The sequence below is a fragment of the Dermacentor silvarum genome, chromosome 8, assembly GCF_013339745.2.
Source record: "Dermacentor silvarum isolate Dsil-2018 chromosome 8, BIME_Dsil_1.4, whole genome shotgun sequence".
In the NCBI taxonomy this organism is placed as follows: domain Eukaryota; kingdom Metazoa; phylum Arthropoda; class Arachnida; order Ixodida; family Ixodidae; genus Dermacentor; species Dermacentor silvarum.
In genome coordinates, this window is record NC_051161.1 from 161781516 (window position 1) to 161806851 (window position 25336).

The window sequence follows — 25336 nt, forward strand, 5'->3', positions numbered from 1 at the left end:
TGATTTTTTTTTTTCACGCCGATTGCGTAGCTGTTGCATGCAGGGGAATCTAGGAGGAGCCGTACTCCCGCGCAGTGTTTGGGCCAGCTCCGACACAGGTCTTCACAGCACTGCACCGTGATGCCGCATGCGCTCGGTCATGGCTGCGACCAGAGCAGGGCCAGCAGGAAAGACACACACACACCAAACTCGGGATATCTCTTTATACACAACGCGCTATACAACAGGCACAATCATATTCGGTATGCAATAAATAAACGCGTACAAGGCCTGAAAGATGTTCGCTTTTGTGCGCTCAGAGCGGATGCCGGCCGCGCCCGAGGGATGACTACAATGTGTGGCACAGCGAGGCAGAAGGGACGCGCATGAGAACGCCCAGAAGAACCGTGCTCGTGCTCGCTGGGCTGTTTCACACCATCGCTGGATTTCTTGCTTAATTGTATGTAGCCGGGAGCAGAGGCGCTTGGGGTGACCTTTCGTGCAGCCATATTAAACCCGAATTTGTTCAAAAAATTTAAACTGCATTCCGGGGTGCTATGTGCCACAACCGCAATACGATTAATCGAACTTCAATACAACGAGCAGGGATATAACGAATTATCGATATAATGAAGAAAACATAAAAGATGTCAGATATAAGCGTGCAATTATGTTTATAACGAATATTAGATGTAACGATGCTATTTTTACACCAGATAATGACTTCGTTATAACACGGTTTGACTATGAGGCACACCTTAATGAGGGTCTCCAGGTAAACATTCACCCCCTGAGGTTCTTTTAACATGCAGCTAACGAGCACCGCTGGCAGCCTCAATATACACTGTTCTGCATACCACCACAGTAATGTTCCTTGCATCAAAATAAGTCCCGTAAAGCAGCTTCAAAAAGCTGCATCGGAACCACAAGCGCGTTTGTCACTGACACTAACGTAGCCAGCAATGCGGAGCCCTTCTCGTGGATCCAGAAGCTGGAACACATGCGTGTCAAGCGTAGGAAAATGCCTGCTCAATAATTTCGAAGCAATCTTTGCTGCCACATTTGCAGCGCTAGCGAGAGTAACATTTTTATGATAGCTAGCGGACAGGGCACGAGCACGGCTCCATGGGACTGGGCGTCGCCTGCGGCTCCCGCCACACAGACACGACATGCGATTCAGGGAATGCTGTGCAACGAAAAGGTGACACACACTGTTGACTGCAAAGGACTAAAGAGGAAGAAAAAAGAAAATGCATTCAGCGTAGAATATATTAGAACTCCAAGCTAAAACAACTCTGTGCCTTTCTTCTTTTCGAGGTGGACAAAAGGGAGCAACGATTACAGACAGTGGCTGCCAAGAGCGGGGAGTGTGTGACAATAAAAGGGCTTGCCCAAACTCAGAAGCCAGAGTCACCCGGCAACTCGGATGGCGCACAGGCAATTTGCGCAGGGACCACCACTACGGGGGTACTCCAAGTTGCTAAGCACACACCATGGGTTAGAACACACACACCACAGACCAGTCAACACTGATAGCTGCATTAGGCCCGCATGCCATCGAAATATACATATGTATAATATTTAAAACAAAATTATAGTTGCTAAAAGCAGTAACATTCTATTTTTCAACTGCTCCTTTGGCTGAGGTTAATTCATGGGCACTGTCATGTACATATGTAATGTATACGCAGGTAATTACACTGGGCATGTGACACGCATCGCAAGTGGTCAAGACAAGAGTCTTGCATCAATTTCTTGACCGTGCGGTGAAGCTAAGCAGCTGCGATTTCGGCTGGCTGAAAGTTAGGCTACAGATGGAACCAGAGGTGCTTGTGCAAAATATCAAAGAAACTGATATCTGAATTAAAGGTCACTGAAGGTAGCATAATCAACTGCCAACAAAGAGACTCCCATCATAGTTTTCAGCATATGTGCCGTTTTCAATCGGTAGGTGTTAAGTGCACATCACTCATGTCAATTAGAAATTAATAGCCTTCATTGAGCATGGTTAGGCAAAAACTTCCCCTTATGCCATTTGTTAATGTGTTCTCCTCAAAAGTGCCAATTCATCCTTGTTGATTTGTGCTCAACATGGCAAACAGTGTAGATGATTGGGCAAGGAGAGGCAAATGGGACATATCCTTGGGGTCAGCACAACAAATGAGGATGATGGGACCACTGAGTCCTGCCCATGTTATTCTTTGCTGCTGGCCTAAACATGCATTCTTATCTCCGCCCTGGCCACAATGTCCTTTACAAAGCATGCACAAGCACCAGTAGTCCAATCTGCAGCCAAAGTACAATATTTATTCGAATCTTTAAGAAATGTTACCCAAAATGAGCCATCAACCTTTTTTTCATGACCAAATAATCTTGACCTACATCCATGAACAAAGCTAGCAAGCTAACAAAGTTCCACCGTTGCGCCCGCCGTAAAGCCAGTCTGGAAATTACATGTACAGACTGGCTGCATATCCAACGCACTCGACGGCACCGAGGGCACCTGTGAAGCATCCGACAGGGACAACTTCTCTAGCAGTTTCGATGTGGATGCAGCATCGACTAGCGAGATTTAGCGGCTGAGCTTACGGTAAATAAAGGTCTGTACATGTTCAAAGTTGTTTGTTTTTGTTAAAAGATATGGGTCGACCTGTTTTCCAATTAGAATTTTATATTTTTTAGAAAGTTCAATATGCAGGGGTCGACTATATTTGTGTTAGACCTATTTCTGAGTAATTATGGTGAACGTGCACTGGCCCTCTGGGGCTCGCCACACAAGTCGCAACAGCACATGCCAAAAGTTGATTCAACAAAATCATCCTCGCAACAACACGCATGGGACAAATACACTTATGATACGCAGCAAAGTGGCATTTCATGCCGCAGTAAAATCGGAACACAAGCCAAAAACAGGGGCTGCAGTCATTTCAAGTACATTTAAAGTAAAAGACCACACTAAAAGCAAGGACTGATGTCACTAGTAGCGCTCACATTTCATTGTTCCGGAGGGCTTCAATATCCAACATCACCTTCAAAAATTGCTCTCTCGGCTAGTACAGAAGCTTCCACGGAATGAATAAAACAATTTGCTTAAAAGACTCACTGATATGACTAATGTCAAGCTCCCAGACACATGACAATTTCATTATCATATAGATATATATAATGTATATAATAAGACTTCCTTTCACATTTCACTAGCAAGGGCATGTAAATATGGAGCAAATATTGTGGTGCCGGCTATCTGTCGGGAGTCCCATCGAGGGAAGTCCCGAGAAGAACCACCCCTTAAACGCAGGCAATTTCACAACAGATATTGTAAACATGAAGCACACAAGACAGTAAGGTAAAAAAAAAAAAAAAAAGCCGCCGCCATAGAGGATAAAATGGAACATAACTGCCACCTTTAATATCATGACCCTCCATATGACACTATTTCGCAAACTGTCCAACAATGAAAAGACTTTGCACCAAAACACAGATCAGATCAAGCCACTCAGATTCTCCAAAGGATCTATGGCATTTTCCCCCTCAAATTAAGAATCATAAGACAGCTGTTCACAGCAAGAGGAACTGGCAAAATTTTCTGGAAAATGCGTTTGCTGTGGCCAGAAGCAACCCAATATCTCCTTCGGCACACTAAATAGGATTCATTGATAGAAAAATCACGAAGAAGGTACAAAGATACAGAAGAACACATAACACGGGCTTACCATCATATAAAAGGCTTCACTACAGGTTAACACATTGTATGCATGTGTGAACCACAATATGTGCACATCGCCAAATGACTAGCTCGTCAGCGTCACAGATAAAGCTAAGATTACAAACCCAAATTATCTGCCACTGCAGAGCAGGCCTGGCACACACGTTTTTGGTGTCATCAATAAAAAAAAACGTCTCAATTTCGTGCGATCCATAGGCTTAGAGAATCACTTCTGAATGTGTCCCCTTTCACACTACTGATAATGAACCCACACCAACTTGCCGAGTTTTCTATCTTGCTTGTTAAAGACAGGTTTCATCCAACCTTGACAGCATTGCAATTCCAGCAAAAGCATGTGTGGGCCATGCTGCCATGACCTTGCACCATTGCGAGATAGATTTCCTGAGGCCTACTCAGTGCAGTGGCAGATAATTTAGGTTCATAATCTTACCTTCGTCCACACCGCCGACAAGCTAGCTATTTGGCATGTGCATGCATTAGTGTTCTTTTGTCATCTTCGTCACTTTGCGCTTTTCATAACAAGAATGTGCACCAACTCACCCAATTTGCCATTTTGATAACCAGGATGCATAAGACAGGTCACAACAAATACCCAGTTATGAAAGAAACGTTAATTCACCTATACCCTAGCCACATCCTTTTTTGTTTTCCGGAGCTTGGATGATGAAACAACCAGCTCTAGCAAATGCGCTAGCTTTATCATATTAAAAAAAAAATGACAGCAAACAGCGTGGGTCTCACGATATGGAGTTTTGACTGCATGTACATTAAACAAGTGCAGACTCAAAAACAGCAAGTCACTGAGCATTGTACCCAACCAATACCTCATACTAAACTCTAGGTGCTGTCTTTACTCATTTACATCTGCAAACATCTGTGATAACAAGCTAATTTTGTACACGTCAAAAGATTGCAACCCATTAACAAAACTATGACTAAAGTGCCCAGCACACAATAACCAATACACCGATCCCACCGACCGTTCTGCGCATGCGCCGGTTTCCTGGAAGTAGCACTGCCACCATCTTGGTTGTAGTCAGCTGGTCAACCCCACCACCGCTGTCCGTGCTCGTTGGGTACTGCGCACGAGCTTCCCAAACATCTCTGCGACTCCACCACCGAGAAAAATTCGTCATGCATTTTAAGAAATTACATCGGCTGTTCATTGCAGCATTCGAGGCGAACGTTGAAAAGTTCCAGCTGCTCTTTAATTTCGGTTGTTACCCGCTAATTACGCGTTGAGTATCGTATTTGTTCGAGCTTTGTATGTAGTACATGCTGATGTTCGCGGTCGTTTTGCGTTACTATTTTTGCACACGTGCATCTCGGTGACTGCAACGTTATGTTTGCTTAGCGACGGACATAATAGTATTTGTACACCTGTTGGAGACAGGTTTCAAATGCGACGCCGAAACTGTCATTCCCTAATGATGCTTACCTACAATGGTTTCACGCACGACTTGCAGACTTCGATAACAGCGGTATCTAGAAGTTCTTGGGTAATCGAGGCGGCTTTTTCAACATAAAGTCATCGATAGCCAATCAATAGCTAGTCGATAATCGATCAATAATCAATAAATTCCGGAAAATTGTGGGGATGACTTGGTAGTGCTTAGCCTAGCTCAAATACGTAGCCAATACCTTGCGAGAGCCAATCGATAGCCAATCAATCATCATCATCATCAGCCTATATTTTATGTCCACTGCAGGGCGAAGGCCTCGCCCTGCGATCTCCAATTACCCCTGTCTTGCGCTAGCGTATTCCAACTTGCACCTGCAAATTTCCTAACTTCATCATCCCATCTGGTTTTCTGCCGACCTCGACTGCGCTTCCCTTCTCTTGGTATCCATTCTGTAACCCTAATGGTCCACCGGTTATCCATCCTGCGCATTACATGGCCTGCCCAGCTCATTTCTTCTGCTTTATGTCAACTAGAATATCGGCTATCCCCGTTTTTTCTCTGATCCACACCGCTCTCTTCCCGTCTCTTAACGTTAGTCCTAAGATTTTTCGTTCCATCGCTCTTTGTGCGGTCCTTAACTTGTTCTCGAGCTTCTTTGTTAACCTCCAAGTTTCTGCCCCATGTGTTAGCACAGGTAGAATGCAATGATTGTACACTTTTCTTTTCAACGACACTGGTAAGCTCCCAGTCAGGATTTGGTAATGCCTGCCGTATGCACTCCAACCCAATTTTATTCTTCTGTAAATTTCTCGTGATCAGGGTCCCCTGTGAGTAATTGACCTAGATAAAGGTACTCCTTTACAGACTCTAGAGGCTGACTGGCGTTCCTGAATTCTTGTTCCCTTGCCAGGCTATTGAACATTATCTTTGTCTTCTGCATATTCATCTTCAACCCAATTCTTACACTTTCTCGATTAAGGTCCTCAATCATTTGTTGTAATTCGTCTCCATTGTTGCTGAATAGGACAATGTCATCTGCAAACCGAAGGTTGCTGAGATATTCGCCGTTGATCCTCACTCCTAAGCCTTCCCAGTCTAAGAGCTTGAATACTTCTAAGCATGCAGTGAATAGCATTGGAGAGATTTTGTGTCCTTGCCTGACCCCTTTCTTGATAGGTAACTTTCTACTTTTCTTGTGGAGAACCAAGGTAGCTGTCGAATCCTTGTAGATGTTTACTAAGATATTCACGTATGCCTCCTGTACCCCTTGATTACGCAATGCCTCTATGACTGCTGGTATCTCTACTGTATCAAATGCCTTTTCATAATCTATGAAAGCCATGTAGCTAGAAAGCCATGTAGTATGAAAGCCAATCAATAGCTTATTGATAATCGATCAATAATCAATAAAATATGAAAATGTTGGGCATGACTTGGTAGCACTTAGCCTAGCCCAAATACGTGGCCAATACCTTACGATAGCCAATCAATAGCTAATCGATAATCGATCAATAATCAATAAATTCCAGAAAATGCTGGGGATGACTTGGTAGTTCTTAGCCTAGCCCAAATACGTGGTCAATACCTTGCAATAGCCAATCGATAATCGATCAATAATCAATAAATTTTGGGAAATGCTGGAGATGACTTGGTAGTGCTTAGCCTAAATACGTGGCCAATAACTTGCGATAGGCAATCGATAGCCAATCAATAGCTAATCAATAATCGACAAATAATCTATAAATTCCGGGAAATCTAAGTACACAGGTGTTTTGGCGTTTTGGCCTAATCGAAATGCGGCCGCTATTCGTCCCCGTGTTTCTTCTCGCGCTGTGTATTACCAGTACCACCTATTAATCCGTTAGTATTTCGCTCTTTAGAAAACACAGAATCCGAAGCCTTTGTCCCCTGTGTGGTTGTTGTAGCACCCAGAAACGCAGCAGGTCAATCCACCCATCGCACGATGGCTCTACACGAACCACAAAAATTGCCAAATATCGTTCGGAAAAGGGACACACAGGCACTCCGAGCGGCTGGAGCGGCCGGATAACTACAAGTACCAGCATGCACCGCGGCAGCGGTGCCGTCGTGAAACTGGCCGGTGGGATCGGTCTATTCTTTTTTCTGGATTCAATAGAAAAGTAGGTCCAACCAAGCACCTGCACAGGCTTATCTAATCAAATAAAGTGCCCCATTCCCACGTGCTATGTCCCTCAACTTCGAGTGTTCAGCAACTCCCTCTGTACAGAAGAGCTAAGATGGTGTGACAGGTAAACTAGGGCAGTCACAAGCCTTGACAATTGAAACAGCGCATCATAAAAGCACATCACTTCATCACAAGTGATGAACTGAATGTAAAGTCTACAAGTAGCACTAAACCCAAAACTGCAAGAGCAGAAGAGCCCTAAACAATGGCTGAAAACAGAAACAACGCTCTACTGGAATGAGCAGTCTCATAACACCTTGATAAACTGCTATCACTTTTGCAAATACCACCCCTTTCGCACGATTGAGCACGACTCGGCACAGGATGATCGAAGTATGCAGCCGACAGCCGATGGCAGTGTGCAAAGATAAGGAGCTTGGCACAGCACTAGAAACGCGGTCAGTCGTACACGCCAATGCGTAGGGCATCGAGTCACACAAAATCTCACGAAAGGGACAGCATCTCCGAAAGTTATCACCCTAGAATACAGGCCCCTGGACACGCTTGGGCTAAGGCTTTCTTCAAAACAGCCACACGCAGGGCCCTTCCTGCAAAGTGATGCAGCGACAAACTGCTCTGACCAGCAAAAAATAAAGATGCATGCAGAACCCCCGTCACATCCTTCCCACAGCGACAAAACCTTGAACACCATTGAGCTCCACAAAAGGCCCTCCTCGCAGCACAGGGTGTGGCCAACATAAAACGGGGCAGGTGATCAATGTTACGATGATTGCTGCTGAAGAGAGCCTAAACACGACTTGCTGGAGTGTGCTAAGTAGTTGTCATGTTTCAGAAAGTGTGACACGATAGCACTTTCGTTTCAATGCAAGAACATTTGACGAGTCTGGAATGCAGACCAGCTGCCCCCTTTCATGCTAGTCCCTTGTATATGCTAAAAGTTCACAGGCAGGATCACCTTGACACACTGCACCCAAGTCACTGGACCAGAAGCAATACCCCCTGAAGGGCACAACTCGCAGTGCCAACAAACACTGCACACAGTGAGCCTCAAATCTTTCCACAAGCGTCTTCGGGAACAGTTGCAACAAGTGCTGCCAACTGCAGGGTGCAAATGCCTGCTGCAATTGACTGCATGTGACCAACCACCGAGAGGCTCTGCACAAAACTGGCTCTGTGAAGCGGCTCCACACGTGCAACTGAATCCCAGTACCAAATGAGGCAGTGTCTCAGTAAGGCTCGCAATTCACAAAGACGTCACCAGTGCCGACACGGCACCGGTTTACTTCAGGGGAAAGCGTTTCCACATCGGTTTGAAGGGATGCCTGCAACAACCAATGCTCACAAGGTTGCTAGCATTAGGGAGGAACCGGCGAGGATAGGCTCTCCCCCTGATGGAAACTGGCGCCGTGACGGTGACAGGAGGGATGACAGCCATGTGAATCGAGCCTTATACATGCCGCAGCCTTAACTCTAACAGCGCTCTTATGTGGCCAACAATTGAAGCAGCATGTGCCAACGCAACACAGGATTATCCATCGTCCAAACAAAGCTAAAAATGCGGCTGCAACAGGCACACGCCACGTCCCAGGTGGCGGTGCAATCCGAAAAACACACCTGTCAACACAGAGTGGGGCCCAAATGCACAGAGCCAACACAATCTGTACTTTCGGGATGAACTTTTGCAGACACAAAAAGATGCAGCAGAAGCAAGATCCCAAGGACGTACTGCCCACAGAGAATAACAGGAGTGCCTTTGGCAAACGGAAATGCCTCCTAGGGCAAATTGATGGCAGGGTTTGCAGAAGAGGGAGAGAGGTGCACCAGCGGCCCGAGTGACTAGTGCCTGCCCCAAACCACCTGCGCCCGACAAGCTGCTTGCCAAAGGAGACTCGCTGCAAGCGTGTGCCTGCAATTTCTCCGAGAGGCTAACAAACACTAGCCTAATCTACAGCGCAAACTTCTCAAGTATAGTGTAACCTCGATGTAATGAGCACTGATATAATTAACTTTCAGATATAACAAAGTAAATCTTCAAAGTTTATATCCAGTATAAGTGTGCAACAAATATCTGCTTATTAAGATAGTATGAACTTTTCCTAACAGAATGAAATTTCCTTTGATTGTTTTCGTGTTGGATTAAATTCATTATAACGAGAATTGATTGTACCAACTAAATCGGTCCTTCCATGAGCAAAGCCCTGGAATTCCAGAAAGGTGAGCAATTACTGCAGCTCTCTGATGTCATACATATTGAGCAGCATCTGCTTTAAAATAGCTGCTGCCGAAAAAAACAACGATAAATTGAATATCAAAATGAAAAGTAAATGTAACAACTTGTGTAAACTATTACCAAGGCCTACGTACACCACGAAATCTGCAACATCAGACTCATTAAAAATGCCATGATTTAATACCACAGCCGTGGCCTAGTTGTAGAGCACCCACCTTCGCTATGGGTTCGATTCCCACCGCTGCCGTGCACCCACTGGTTCAAATGGGCACAAATGTACGCCGGCCTGGTATTCGGCCTCCTTCAGAGGTTATACGCTTGGGAAAGGATCCCATGCCCTAAATTTCCGTCAAAACCCTCGTGGGGGAAAAAAAAAAAAGAAAGGTGATGTTTGGGCCGCTCCCATGGCGGTCCCCATGCCAGGTAGTCTGGCCTTCTGCACCTAATCCTTTTTCATCCAAGTTATTTGGTGGAGCCCTTTATTGTCTCTTTAGTGGCCATCCTCTAACTGCTTAGCTTGTTGTGCTGCCATCAGTAGTTTCCTTGGATGATTAGTGTGCCTTTCAGTTCTTACTTGTCATACATATAGATTTCTCCAGCGTATGAAGTTTGGTTGCTGCCTTTAGCTGTCACATGCTATATATAGTAGTAAAACCTTGTAGTGAAACATAAGAATTTTAAAAAGTAATTGCTATTCTAAATAAATTTCCATGAATAAAATCACAATTCTGCTTAAAATTTTCTAAGCAACTCATGCACTTAAAATGTTGTTTTAACAGAACAGAAAATTTCCTAGAAGTGCATTTAACAAACCCCTTTCAGCTCGGAAGATTTACTGATCATTTCTTGGAGTTGCGCGATAGTAACTGCCCTGTGATGACAAACGTTGGCGAGGGTGGGCAGTGGTTCACAATGATCTGCTCGTAAGGTGATGTGGAGGAGTTTTGGTGACGTGGCTTCTGTCGCTTCCGCGGTTGGCATTGCACCAGCCACGATGGTGCCTTGGCACCTGCATGCCTTGCTTGTTTACAACAGGAGACTAGCTTAAGCGCTTCCTCTACCGGCCTCAGTTACTCTGGCAAGTGGCTACAGCACATTTGGCCTGGTCCCGCTTTCTCCGGCTCCAATCAAGAGCGGGCTCCAGATTGTTGCAATCCGAGTCGACAGCACTACGGATCAGCCGTATGTAACATCTGTTCAACAAGGTTACACTGTATGCCCCTTTTTAAATGCCGGAAGTAGTCAATGATCAGTGCTCTTTTATGTTGTGCAACGTGCTATTTCATTGTGCTTGTACAAGCCCAATTCAGAATGCGCACATTGTGCTTCAAACGAAACACTCGTCCAGCCTGGCTACACTGGTGGCGCTGGCAGACACCCCGACCTCAGCCTTGGGTGTGTGCTTGCTGAGCGGGCAGGCGGCAGTACCTACATTCAAATTGTGCCTTTGGTTCAGTACTGGCGCTGCCCGTTTCAAAGCAGGCACTTGGCCCAAACATTCGGCCGAGACTCATTGCTTAAATAAAAGAAGATCACCACTGACTGACAGTAGTGACCCCTCAATTTCTTTGTACCTCATGGAACAAAATTGGCATGAGTAAGATGCACTATCAGATTTCTATGGCTGCTTCAATCCTAATGCGATTCGCATTCTTAGCCTACTTCAGCCATTTTGTGTCGTCCCTCCATCTATCTATCCATCCTCATCCCGCAGATCTTGAACTAAGAAAAATATCCTTTACAATTTCTCCAATGCTAGCATTCGAACCCACGTCACATGTGGTAAGCACAGCAGCCCAACATTTTATTACTGCGCCACGAATGCTCGTGGGCAGAAAAATTCATTCCGAGAGTTAGCCTGCAACGACAAGCCACCAGCGCAATCTCGAAGGCCAGCAAAAGGACTTTGCGGGTGCGCGACCAGGTGGCACAACATTCCCAGAGCCCGGGTGCAGTACACCGGCTCATACACGACACATTTCGGCAGTGGCAAGACGGTGTGTGTCGTTGCATTGCTTGAATGCTAATCGCATTAACGTCGACAGTCATCGTGAGACAGGTGCTGCTCAATTTTTTTTTTTTTCCGTGTGTTAAACAAAGGGGCACGGCAACGCTTCCTGCAAAATTGCTGCACATTTTTGGATGGCTTCTTCAAATCCCCACCATCTAAAGTGCATATGATGGTGTCCAAGAACCATAGGCCTGTTTGAACAGCCCCAGGTATTATTGCTTTTTGAAAATAAAAACTACGATTAAAGATAAAAACCATAATGCACGCCGATCACTGTAGAATGCAGATAAAATCAGGCGTGTGAACAAAGACCGCAGAGCAAAGCAATTTAGTTGTCTGGCAGTATTCCATAGTAAAATAGTTGCTCGTAGATTACGTTAGTGGTCACGTGACCCATCGAGAACACAGTGTTCATGCTAACCGTTACGGCAGCCTTTTTTTTTCTCCAGAAGCTGCTTTTTGTCTGCTTCTATCTGCAAAAGCAGAAAGTTCGGACTGCACGGTCCGTTCTAATTCGGCAGCACTAACACGCGATGACAACACATATTGGGCCAAACAAAATACTGCATTTTCTGCTAATTAACTCAGGTTGCAAATTACATGATTATGCATCATCAGGAGTTCGGTGCTTAGTATGTGTTCAAACAATCCAAAATGCTAGGGGACCTGCTACTCCAACAAATGCTGATAATACTGATTATTGGCTCGTCTAACACTGAACGCCGTGTGCACTGTGCACACCTAGAATGCAGAGCTGCAGTACAAGTTGTGCAGCAAGCCATTAGGTATCAACTCAAAGAACGACTGCTGTTTCAAGTCACGTGCAAACAGCTGTTGTCGACCACAAGGCTCCTACAAGAAAGATACTAGTATACTTTGGTCGATCAAAAGTGGGAGGAGCACCACAAAAACAACTATTTCTCAGCGAAATAAAGCTAGGCAGTAGCCACAGGTGCCCCCTCCCACGCCCCTTTTTTTTTGCAGCGTGGATTTGATGCCGGTACAATTATTTGCATAGTGAGAAAGTTCTGCAATCGCACGGCACATTCGTGTGAATTTGCTGCCCCTACAACATTGAGAAACTAGAGAACGGCTTGTTCTGATCTTACCAGCTGTCAACTATCGACATTTGCCACTGGCCCGCTAATACAGCAGAGCCTCTCCAGTGAATTGTTAGCTTATGCATTTTCCTAGTTTTATGTATTCACACTGCATTCGAACGATACACGACTTAAATTGCACATTTTCCCCCAACTACACAATTGTTCTCTCACCCCTGACAACGCAACGCGCACTCCATACAAAGCACTCGTAATGACAGTGGCAAGCAGCTTGAAGTCAGGAACGCGGGTTGGCTGGGGAAGGAAATACAGGGAGGAGGAGGAGGAGGAGAGGGCCTTAGTGCAGCTCACGGCCCCTGGCGACTGGCTTTGTACCTAGCAGCAAGTACCCGGTGCTTGCGCCAGGCATCCGCTGGGCCAAAGCACTATCGCCACTTCAATGCCTGTGCTGGCAAAGTTAGCAGGCACTAAAGCCAGTTGCAAGGGTCACACTAACCGTCGTCGACTGAGCCTCTGTGTCAGCTTACTGGCATTACCCTCTTTTGTACGAAAAGTTTGAACACGGTTACCACATCAGATATGGTAACTGCATGTATAGTTACGTTTTTAAGCCTCACCCGCTTTCAAGTGGGTGCAGATCCAGTATACTGTAAAGGAGGCTGTGCTAAACCGTGGTTAGCATGTCCAGGCAACTTAACAGTGCATATAATCGGCAGTTTGCCACACCAAAGGAGCCTCACAATGTTAATGTACCCTCCACCAGTTTTCCCCCCCGCCCCTTGGAACACATTTTGGGTGGATTGTGTGACCATCGCACACCACCTCCAGACTTGCCCCGGTCACTATAAAGAACAAAGGTTGAATACAAGGGGGAAAATAAAACGCCACCAACAAAGAAAATGGCAGGCAGGGAGCAAGTCTAGAACAATATGAGCTACCATAGTCAGCTATTTGGTATTTTCGGGCACCGCAAAACACATGAAGATGTGGCCACGACAAAGCGCCCGAGTTATGCGCCCTGGACCGCCAGCGGAGGCTCCTCTCGGATGAGAGAGAGCTCCGCCAACGTTGTCATGGTGACGATGCATAGGCAGAAATGCAGACTGACAGATTAAAAACGGGAACCGAGGGGGGCTCCCGTGAATGTCAATGGTGCAAATGAAATGAGCGAGGCTAATAAGTTAAGCCCTGTCAGTCAGCCCCTTGAAAAATGTGCAGAAGAAACAACCTCCCCACCATCCATGCAGATGGCAGGAAAGAATGGAATGATCGCAATATGCATGAACTATGCCATAGGTCAATAAGAGATTGAATATGAAAGGGCCCCAGAGGACCCTTCGCATGGCATTCGAACGAGCAGCATACCCGGGGACAGACTGGAAGCCTCGCGGACCCGCTATCGGCAGCGGCAACGATGGAGCTGGCGTGGAATGCCTCTGACAAGCTGGGAGGAGAAGCCTGCCTTTGAATCCTTTCAACATTGAGGCAACCAGTCTGCGTTGCCCCACCGGACTGAAAAATACTTGCGGCCACTCAACTACACCATCGACATTAAAAGAAAAAGCTAGGACCTTTCTGCAGCACGGCAATAATCACTGCAGGTAATTGCAGAGAGAGGGTTCGCGGAAAATTCTGGTTAACAGCTCTTGTCCACCTGCAGTAGCAAAGAGGCCCCACACCTTCTGTTGCGCCATCAGACCCGTTGGGTCGCCGATGAAGACTTGTCGCGCAGCAGTTTTAATTCAACCTGGCAGTGGACGGCATTCCCTCGCCGAGGAGCAGCGAGCCTGGAGCCGCAGCTGCTCGACGAACAATGCCGGGCCCTCCTGCAGCGTTCGCCAGGTAGCGCTGGTGGTGCCCCTTCTTCCCCCAGCCGGGACGCAGTGGGAGTCGCGCCGGCACGGTGCCCTGGGCGGCCGGGGCAAGTCAGCCGCCCGCAAGGAAGGAGGCAGAGCCACCTCAGGCGAAGTACATGACCTTGAGGGTCTCGGGGTGGATGGTGACTGCTCGGGCAAGTGCCACAACCGTCCTGTCGTCCCCGTTGCTCGACTGGTGGCTGCCTTCACCGCTGCACAGACACGACAGGGACGCACACTTGTAGTGAGAAGACAATTGCAAGGATCCAAACGCTCGCACACAAATAGTGTCCATTTTGCTATTGCAGGAACACAATTTAATAATACAGCTTGGCCTGGCATTCCTAGCAAAAGCAACTCAGTATGTGACCCGAATGCAACCTGTCATACAAACAACTACAGTCACCGACCGCTTTACAGGACTTCGCGGGGACCGAAAATAGTCCGAAAAATCAAACAGTCCGAAAAACTCGTTCACCCTAAAAAAGAAAATTTATTAGGCTTAAAGTGGCATAAAAAAATCTTTAATAATGTCCTGACTCATACTACACTTGGAGGCAATCAGATTTGCTTGTATTTGCACAAGACTGATGTCGCCTCTGCATACAGTCGACAAGAGCGTCACCGCATTGTTGATCTGTAACAGAGATCGCCATTGAAATCGAAGACACGAGCCCCGTTACTTCACATGCGGCCTTCGCGATCAGCTCCAACAGCGCGCCGTTCGCTCCGGCCTTCCCATACGGCACGTAGCCCAGCGGAGAAGTGTAAATTTGCTAACTCCACAATGTTCTCTAATAGGTCAGCGACGGCGCGCTGCCGGAGCTGATTGCGGGTCCACGCTTCGCACCACTTGGCTCTCGCGATAGCACCGGCGGTGGCACCCATCAAACAAATGCGAAGCCGCACACGTCTCGGAGGCGCGCACATCACATGCAAAATAAAAATAGTAACGGAACTGAACGCAAAGTGATTAAGACGATAGTGTTGACCGAAAAAATTAAAAAAAGTGTCGTCCCCTAGAGCGTTCTGTCAGCTAAAAAAGAGCAGGCATGGCCTCCAAGACAAGAGAATGGCGCGCGACTCGAAGCCAAGCCTGGGCCAGCCAGCGGAAAATCCAACATGACGGCCTCTAAGAACGGGTAGCGTGGTTCAGAACAAGCAATTTAGTCCGGAAAATCGAACTTTGGGGCCTAAATTCGTCCAAGAAATCGGTCACGAAAATGCATTAGCTCCATGGGAACCCTGATGGTGCATTTATGAAGTCCGGAATATCCAACAAGTCCAAATTTTTGGAGTCCGAAAAATCCGTCGGCGACTGTACATCCAGTAACTCTCAAACTGATTCCCCGAAGCTTCGATATATTTTAACACCCAGAGCAGTGATCTGTTAGACACGGAGGCAACATCAGGTAGGTCATTGGAAAGATGGTTGCAAACGGTTAAAAGCAGTTTGAATGAGGTGAAACCAGTTGGAAACTCGCTCTCGCAATGACATGGCGTAAATTGCGTCCCACTTATAGTCCAAAGCGCCTCTGACATACCTGTCGTGCTCTTTCTCGACGAGGTGATATCGAGCGCGGAAGGCCACCAGGTGCGCATAGTAGGCCGGAGCGGGGATGGAGACGGAGCGAGTGCAGCGCACATACGTGTGGCACAGCTGGTAGGTCAAGCACTGCAGTTCATCCGCCGAGAATTGGTTGTCGTCCCAGAGCACGTGGTAGTGTGACGGGCGGCTTGTCCCCTGGGAAACACATTGCGACCAAGGCTCTAACAATACGCAAGCAGCAATATACATCTACCTTGTCACAACAAAGCCGCAGATGAACCTGGCCGACACTTTTCTGACCATACCATACAAAAGTCAACTGCCTGTGATTATGCTTCAGAACATGCTCTATAACACCAAACCTGGCTTGTATAGTATTACATCAAAACCTCATTAACTCAGATATCATTGGACTTGAAAATTCCCAGATTAACCGAATGCCGAATTATTGAAGTTGCTACATTAACTCACCTTTACCCTACTAAACAAATGCACAACTCCCGCTTCTATTTCACACAAAATTAATGTGGAACCTGCAGCTATCTCATTACTGGTATGAGCTCGCAGCAGCGAGGGCTTTTCTTTTGCGGTGGCACCGCAGCAAGAGACCTGTGTATTTATCTGAGCAGATGTGCTTTTCAATAACACACTCCAATTATTTTACAGCGTAAGCAGTTATGGGCTCATTCCAACAGCCATTTCGGTTGGTGATGGTGTCCACCATTGCCGCAGGCCGGTGCTGTACATAGCAGCTATCGCCGGGAATGAGAAAAAATTACCGTTTCCACCGGGATCGAACCTGGGCCAGCTGCGCAGGAGTCAGCTTCTCTACCACTGAGCCACGGCCGCGTTAGCTAGATTGTAGCATTAAAATGCCCTATAACCGTGCCCTAACGCGCGAGAAAACACGCAATGTGACATGCGCACCGCGTAGCGTGATACGTGCATACTTTGCATTTCATTTCGATATCATGACACCAGGTGGCACGCCATGTAGAAAATGCACAGGTAGCGGTACAAGGTAGAAGGTGTGAGGAAGAAAGAGTTTTAAGGAGATCTATAGAAAAATGCTAGAAAAAATATCTATTGTGTACTTAAGGGCACGGGCATAATTAGGCACGAATCGTTCTGGCGTTGTTGTCAGTAGTGTATCACATACGATTTCCGCTGATGACCATGGCAATGCGGACTTGACTGCTTCGTTTCTGTTGAACACTAGCGCAGTTTTTGCTCTTTTTGGTCGCGCACTGGCAGTGGTTCTTGTGTCTGCCGTCTTAGCCGCCTGGCAAGCTCGGAACCAGGCAAAATTTATCAGTGGCTCGCGGAACCTCGAGGAGGTGCCTGCTGAACACCTGGGTTCCGTGGAAACCCCTTTGAGAACCCATGCCTTACTATGATCGTGGAGCGAGATAACCAGGCCTATCTTGAAATGTCAGTCTTGGAAAACTCAAAATGCGCGTGAAACAAGCGCACGAGTGATTCAAATCTGTCAGCCAATAGGAGCGCTCCGCGTGCACCACGAGACTGCAGCAACAAATCGCGACACTAGTTTTCCCTTGTCGCAATCGCTTTTATTTTTGCGTGCTGAAATATGACGCTGTGGCTAATCCGATCACTCCTTTTTACGGTGATCCCTGGACGGCAGCACTATGTCTACGGAAAGCCGTGCGATCCACACTGCGATGGCACCTCCTCAAGCCAGATTTTCTTGCAGCTTTTGATGACAGCTAACAAGGAAAGTGCTCTTTTCTTGATTTCTAGCGTACATATTATGATATTACACCACGAGGTAAAAGAAGGTTCAAGGGCTGCGAAAAAAATAAATACTAAATCAGAAAAACATTGACGAAACTGAGCATTTCAAATTGCAACATCTCCCCTCTTAAGATCTGCATATGGTTGCGACAGTGGGACCAGAGATTCAATAAAATTACTGGCACTCTCAGAATTTCCAAATGTCACCCCAGTATCAGTCAAATATCTGTCTCACTGCAACACGAAGAGGTAGGCTATTTGCTCACAGACTAATTTACCAGCATAATATCACTGTTTCATGCAATTCACAGATGGCTGTGCAATGTAATGTGGACACACCATCAGAGGTGGCTAATGTAAATGCACCTTAACAGTGCATACAAAGCCAAAGAACTACCTGGTTGCAACTACACACAAAACGGCAGTCTGCATAAACTGGCAACTACAGATTTGCACACCTTTTTATGAGCCACCAGCGGTTAGTTGACTACTACAAGTGTGTACCTGGATGCCCGCGTGCGAGCAGAGGTAGAAGTCGAACTCGGTGGGGTGTGTGATGCCCAGGTCGACCGTGGTGCCCGCGGGGATGTTGCCACTCTTGCCAATCTGCTCCTTCTTGTCGGAGCAGAAGAGGCGCGTGTGGTGCCGCTTCTGGACGACGACAAACGTGATGCCCGGCTTGTAGTCGGGCTCGAGTTTGAGGCACGCCTCGCGCACCGCCAGCAGCTCGTGGTGCAGCACCTGTGCGAACTGGCCCTCGGAGACGCCGTCTCGGTAGAAGATGATGCGCGTCGGCTTGAACCGCGTCGACTTGTAGAACTGGATGAGCAGCTCGCGCACCATGGACGCCAGGTCCTGGATTATCTCTTGGCGGTGCTGCTGCACCCGCACTGTGGCCGCATACCGGCTGGGGTGCGCATCCATGCTGCCCACCACCTGCAGCAACACACAGCGGGGTGTCATCCCTCACGTTGTCCGACTCAAATGCCAAAGTACCTAGGCGAGTCCTACTCCATACGGGATGCGCAAATGTCCGAAAAAGTGAATGCATACCTTTTACTACCCTCAGGGTGGTTCTCCCCAGAAAATTCTGAGAGGTGGACATTTGAGGACCAGAGGGGGGGAGGCACATGCTGAATAATGACAACATAAACGTTCAAGCGCAATCACAAAACGCAACAATGCAAGAGACATATCTGTAAATGTAGCTTACGGGTGCTATTCTGGATACTTGTTGAAAACTCAAGGTCACCTTATTAGATTGGTTGACAGCGCCGGAGGAGAAAAAAAAAGGGACCTCGTGGGGACTCTCGTCTTTATTAGTGCGATAGCAATTATATGGACACTCCAGGAGCATTTCTGGCGTCGCGCACCATATGGCGCCGAGAGGTTCCGTATAAAGTAGACGGCTGATAAAATCGTCGCCGTGCACCGTATGCTCTACGTGTGAGTGAAAGCGTGCGAGGGTGAACCGGCGATCGTGGCTCAATCGCGCGCACACAAGGGCGGGAAGCAGGAAGGAAGCGCGCTGTCTTCCAGTCACGCACAACGTCCTGGAGGCAGGGTGGGGGTTCTCTGCGCCGCCCGCACCGGGCCGCAAGGCTCTGGGGAGAGGGTAGGGAGGGGGCGGAGGCCAGGTATTACGCCAAGCACTTCCGCCCGGGGGGCTGTATCTTGAAAGCCATCTGCGGCGGGGGCAGTGTCCTTCCTCTCAGCGCTGTGTTTTCACGGCTTAATTCGCGTTGATGCGAGCGGCGGGACAAAGGTCAATTCGCTTGCTGCTGCTGCTGCTGCGCTTAGACACTACAGAGTTCGGACAGCGAGTTTCCGTGGTCATCGAGTGAGACGCGTTCGTGTTTGCTTGTTACACCATGCTTGTAAATTTAGTTCGTATGCCTATGTTTACAAGTTTATACGGCCGATAAAACTACAGTTGAATCTCGACAATTCGAACTCGAAATGGCCCAAAAATTTGTTCAAACGAAAAGTTCGAATTAAAAGGACTTAATTTTGAAGTATTCGTGAACCATAGCACTGACGCACGAATGGTGCGAGTCATTAAATATTGCGGCACGCAAGCACTGTGGGGGTACGATCCTCAACCCATAACGCGTGCAATCGCAGCTACGTAGGGTTCGGGAGGCAACGAGCGAGTCAACATTTATTGCTGCAGGCAATAATGCACACTTGCAGAGGGAAGTCTACTCTGTATAATAAGTAATAAATAGGCTTGCCTCGTTGCGTGTGATAGCCACGCAAACGAGGTGACTCACGGGTTACAGCACGTAAATTCCGTTCCAGCAGGTTAGAGGAAGCGACGCCAGAGTGAGCGGGTCTCTTCTGGTCGCGCTCTTTTATCTCTTTTTACCTTTTCGCGAGGAGAATGTCCTCCTCGCCCATGGCAGTGGCTTAGGTGGCTCCCCTCGCCCTACCTCTTAGCTTCCTCACCTTCGACTGTCTCCGTGCGCGCCCGCCGCTGGCCCAGCGCCAGCTTAGCCCGCTCCCTGAAGTTTCCTTTTCTGCTGTTGAAGCGAGCGTTGGCTGGCATGCACAGTTTCGTGGGCGGACTGGGCTTCCGCCGTTGCTTCCCTCTGCGCCGCAGCCGCAGCGTTGGCCGAGATGTCGGCACGTACACGCGTGTTCGGGCGCGACGCGGGAACGGCGACCTTGCAATTTGAGAGAGTTAAATTTTTGCTGCGGCTTTTTTTTTTCTTTCTCCTTTTCTTTTTTTTCTGCGCGGCATTGAGGCATCTCTCCAAAGCTTTTGCTCTATGGCGGTGTCGGAGCAATGCCGATCGCCACGTGATTTGGCATGCTGCAGAGAGCATTGTCGGTGCGCAGTATGTTCAAATTAACCGTCGCAAATGCTTTCGCGTTCGAATTACCGGGCGTTTTCGCCCATTGGAATACAAATAACATTGACGGGACCACAGCGTCAGTTCGAATAAACTGAAAGTTCGAATTAAGCGTGTTCGGATTAACGAGATTCGACTGTACTGTCCTTACTTTGTATAGCTGTCCACTACAGTCGCATCTGTAGTGTTCACGCACGACAATAACGCTCTCCCTTTGCTCACAAGTTCTAATCCTGATCTGTCCATCGGCGATGTGGTAATCAGTCAAAATGGCATCCTAAACTTGATTCTCAAGTTAGACACAAAGAAGTGCACTGGCCCCGATAGCATTCCAAACAGCTTTCCGGTGCGTTACGCTCTCTGGTGTTCACGTTATTTGGAGATCGCTTTTGGCAAATCCTTGTCTTCAAGTACCATCCCCGAGTCCTGGAGGTTAGCTAAAGTTTTGCCTTTGCATAAATCAGGCAATAGACAACTTCTGTCTAACTATAGACCTATATCGCTTACCTCCAATTCCGGGAAGCTGCTGGAGCATATCATTCATAAACATATCACTGAGTATCTTGAATCGAACGACCTTCTGTCCAACACACAACACGGATTTCGTCGTGGTTTCAGCACAATAACACAACTGGTAGAATTTTCACATGACATTGCTAGCAATTTAGACACTGGTAAACAAATTGATGCGTTATTTATAGATTTTTCCAAGGCTTTCGACACCGTTATACACAACAAGCTTCTAAGTAAACTAAACGTAATATTAAATAATCCTCAATTGATCGACTGGATAGCTAGCTTTCTCAACTCGCGCTCTCAAATCGTTTCATTTAATTCCAACTCGTCCTCAGCAATAAAAGTAACATCTGGTGTTCCCCAAGGCTCCGTTCTGGGACCCCTGCTATTTTTGATTTTTATAAATGACCTTCCCAGCAATATTAGGTCCAAAGTCCGTTTCTATGCCGACGATTGCGTGCTATACCAGGTAATAACTACTGCTAATGATCACACTTTACTTCAGGATTCTTTCAGGCAGTTTTGCTCATGGTGCTCGGATTGGCAGATGCGCATAAACTTTCAAAAAACAGTAGTATTGTCATTTACAAACAGCCATTCTCCATCACAGCATGTGTACGCTTTCAACAACATAACAGTTCCCCGGGCGCAGACGTACAAATACAGTAAAACCTCGATAATTCGAAGGTCGCCGGACCACGAAAATTCTTCGAATTAAGCGGATTTTCGAATTAACTGAAATGAATAAAAAAAAAGAAAACAAGCAAGAACTTGCCGTAAAAGGAAACCATCTTTATTTTCCATGTCCAAGAAAGATTACTCGAAGTATTCACTGATGCGGGATTACTTGGCGCGGTAGTTCGCCGCCCCTAGTGCCATGCTCTCCAGCTGGCTCACAGCACGTAGCATACAAATATCACCCGCACTGCACTCAACAAAGTTGCGAATGATGTTCACGGAATCAATAACTGCCGCGAAAGCAGGCGTGGGGGTGTTTGACTTCAAAATTTTGGACTTGATGGATTTCCCGGACTTCAAAATGCACCGTCGGGGTTCCCATTGAGTTCATGCATTTTCGCACCCAATTTTTCGGACGAATTGAGACCCCAAAGGTCGATTTCCCGGACTAAAAATCACTCTTTCCAAGCCACACTACCCAATCTTGGAGGCCGCCATGTTGGATTTTGCACTGGCTTGGATTCCAGTGGCTCGCTGTATAGCCTCCAAGATTGGAAGGCGCGCGCTATCAATAGAAAGCTCGCGTCATCCTCCCGTCTCGGAGGCCATGGCCGCTCTTCCTTGGCTGATAAAACGCTCCAGAGTACTGTACTTTTTCTTTTTCCTTCCTAGTATATGCGCTCTGCACTATCCTTTTAACCATTTATTGTGGTATGTTTTTTTTATTGCCGCGAACCCGCCGTATGTGCGAGTGACAGCGCGCGGGGGACGCGCGCTTTCATGGAGAGCGAACGCACGGCGGAGCGTAAACGCGACTGCCTCCCTCGCGCGAAAGGCCGTTGGAGGGGGGGGGGGGGGGCGACGACTTCTCTTCTAACAACTGCGTACTTAGCGCCGGAGCGGGTTCTCGCGCGCACCGTATCTTGAAAGCGATCTCCAGACGGCCCTGACCTATGCGCTGTGCTTTCGCCGCTCAGTTTCCGTTGAAGCGATAGACCGCACGGACCTTCGCTCGCTGCTGCGGCGGCCGCGCTCGTGCGCGCTGACTCCACGCTTGTTAATTCAGCGAGTTTTTTTTTTATCTCTAAAGTTTTGGTTACTATTTTGAACGCGGCGTGTACATTGAGCAGGTGTCTCGGAGACCCATGTCTCAGTGATCGGCGCCACCTCCTGTGCCTTCGTTAGAGCTAAGCGGTGCGAAGCTTGTTTCTTGGATCTCCATGGCGAACTCCGTTGGCGGAGATCGCCAACGCGGTGACGTTCGTGTCGACTGTACACGGAGACGTCACTGCTACGCAAATCCAAGGAAGTCGATCCCCTCCAAGCGTAGTATGAGGCAGGGCATTATTAGAGTTTTTTTTTAAGCCGCACTAATAATTTTCTTTGCCTCACGAGTTTTTCGGACTATTTTTTAGTCGCCACGAGCTCAGAAAATCGGTTGGCGTCTCTACGGAGCGCCCTAACCTAACCGCCGCACATTGCTACCAGCCGGAAACTTCGAATTATCCGAATAGAGCCACGCGGGCCATTCAAATTATCCGGTTGAATTTGCATTGGGAATGACGGGACCGCTCAAATTCTTTGAATTAACCGAAATTTCGAATTAACCGAGTTCGAATTATCGAGGTTTTACTGTACCTTGGCGTTATGTTCACACACAACTTGCAGTGGTCACATCATATAGATTATGTTACCTCTAAAGCACTAAAAAAATTTGGTTATTTAAGACGAACGTCATCTAAATCTCCAAAATGCACTAAATTACTAATGTACAAAACACTCATTCGCCCTATATTAGAGTACGCTTCATGCGTATGGCATCCATATAAAGTGTGCGACATGACTAAAATTGAATCTGTCCAAAGGAAGGCTGTTCGTTTCATTCACCATCGCTATGACCGTGATTTTTCACCCTCATCTGCAATGACCGCTTTGAAATTACTGCTTTCGTGTACCAGACGTGATATTGATTCTTTGAAACTGTTACATTCATTTGTTCACTCGTCTTGCCGACTGTCTAATGATAACTACATCGTGCATGCTACTGCTCTTCCGACTAGACGTGGCCACAACCTTAACCTAAAGCCCTTTTTTTGCGCGCACTAACGTATTCAAACAGTTTTTTTCCGACAGTTATTGAATGCTGGAATGATTTACCCGGTTGTGTTCGTGAAATGGCGACATCTGATTTTGTACAAGCATTGGTGTGATGTTAATGTTCTAAGTCTTTCATTTATGTATTCCATGTACTCCCACTCCTGCAATAGCCCTGCATAGGGCTGCAGTATTTGAAAATAAATAAATAAATAAATCTCGATAATTCGAACTCGAAGGGGCCCGAAAATTTGTTCGAATTAAAAAAAGTTCGAATTAAAGGAAGGATGTATTTTTGAAGTATTTGAGCACCATAGCACGATGCACAAACGGTGCGATCATGAAATATCGCAGCGCGCAAGCGCATAAAGAGCGCAACTGCCCACGCCACCCAACGCTCGGTTCCCGATAACGGCAAATAACGAAACTTAAGGGAGCGGACGGCACCGGCATGGCGACGAGGTGACAGGCGGACGTGCGCGGAGACCGTTTAATGTGGAGGAGGGTGGCAGGGAAGCGGATTTGGCCTCGGCAACTCCGCCGCTTCAGTGGCTCCCCCCTTCTCGCTTCCAACTCCCTCGCAGCTCCCTCACCTTCGACGGTCTCCGTGCGCGTCCGCCGCCCGGACCGCCGTGCCGGCGCCAGCATAGCCCGCTCCCTGAAGTTTCGTTTTCTGCCGTAATCGGGAAGCGAGCGTTTGCCGGACTGGGCCTCCGCCGCTGCATTAGGGGGTCTCTCCAAAGCTTTTGCTCTATGGCGGTGTCGGAGCAATGCCAGTCGGAGGCGTCGCCGCGTTATTTGGCGCGCTGCTGAGAGCATTGTCAGTCCGTGGTATGTTCAAATTAACCGTTGCAAATGTCTTCGCGTTCGAATTACCGAGCGTTTTCGCCCATTGAAATACACAACTTTGACAGGACCACAGCGTCAGTTCGAATTAACGAGATTAGACTGTAGTTTGCTATCGCAATCGATGCTTCGCCTTTCGGGCGAAACTGCGACTTCTTGTTTATATATATTGTAAGCACATTTCACGTACTTCATCGTTCTCATTTGTATATAGCCATCATCATCCCTGTTTCTCTTCTTCTTCGTGTTTGAGCCTCGGCCGTGCCGGTGGAATAAACGGGTCTGCCAGTGCTGCCTGTCCTGGTCGTCTTCCGTCTTTCAAAGTGGTGGAGGCGCGTCAAGATCCCGACAGTCCTCCTGCGTTCCTGCCCTACCTGGAGCTACGTTCCGGTCGCCGCCTGCGCCCGGCCACCCCCACAGCTATGACCACCCCTGCGTCGGCCGCCGGCACTATCGCTACCCCTGACGCTCCTGCTCCTACGACATCGGCTGCACTGACATCGTGCACCATTACCACCCCTCATCGTGATCCACCAGTCTTTGCGGGTCTCCGCGGGGAAGACGTCGACGACTGGCTCGACAACTACAACCGCGTGAGTTCGGCCAATG

At 47.6% G+C, this 25336-nt stretch overlaps 1 protein-coding gene across 2 annotated transcripts in view; it reads right to left on the reverse strand.

Annotated features, from left to right (window-relative positions):
- Nucleotides 1-188: 188 nt before the first annotated feature.
- The window catches only part of LOC119461805 (protein argonaute-2-like), a 59958-nt gene continuing 34810 nt past the window's right edge, over nucleotides 189-25336 (reverse strand). Inside the window, exons 9-12 of one of the 2 annotated variants that reach the window (XR_007468310.1) lie at nucleotides 18243-18674; nucleotides 15979-16178; nucleotides 2254-14646; nucleotides 189-2209 (exon numbers count right to left, since the gene is read on the reverse strand). Coding sequence is in view for 1 of the 2 variants with exons in the window: in XM_037723180.2 (XP_037579108.1) it covers nucleotides 14538-14646; nucleotides 15979-16178; nucleotides 18243-18674 (741 nt within the window). In the remaining variant the exon portion in view is untranslated. Of the gene's footprint in view, nucleotides 14647-15978; nucleotides 16179-18242; nucleotides 18675-25336 lie in introns of both variants that reach the window. The other variant, XM_037723180.2, reaches the window with a different exon arrangement.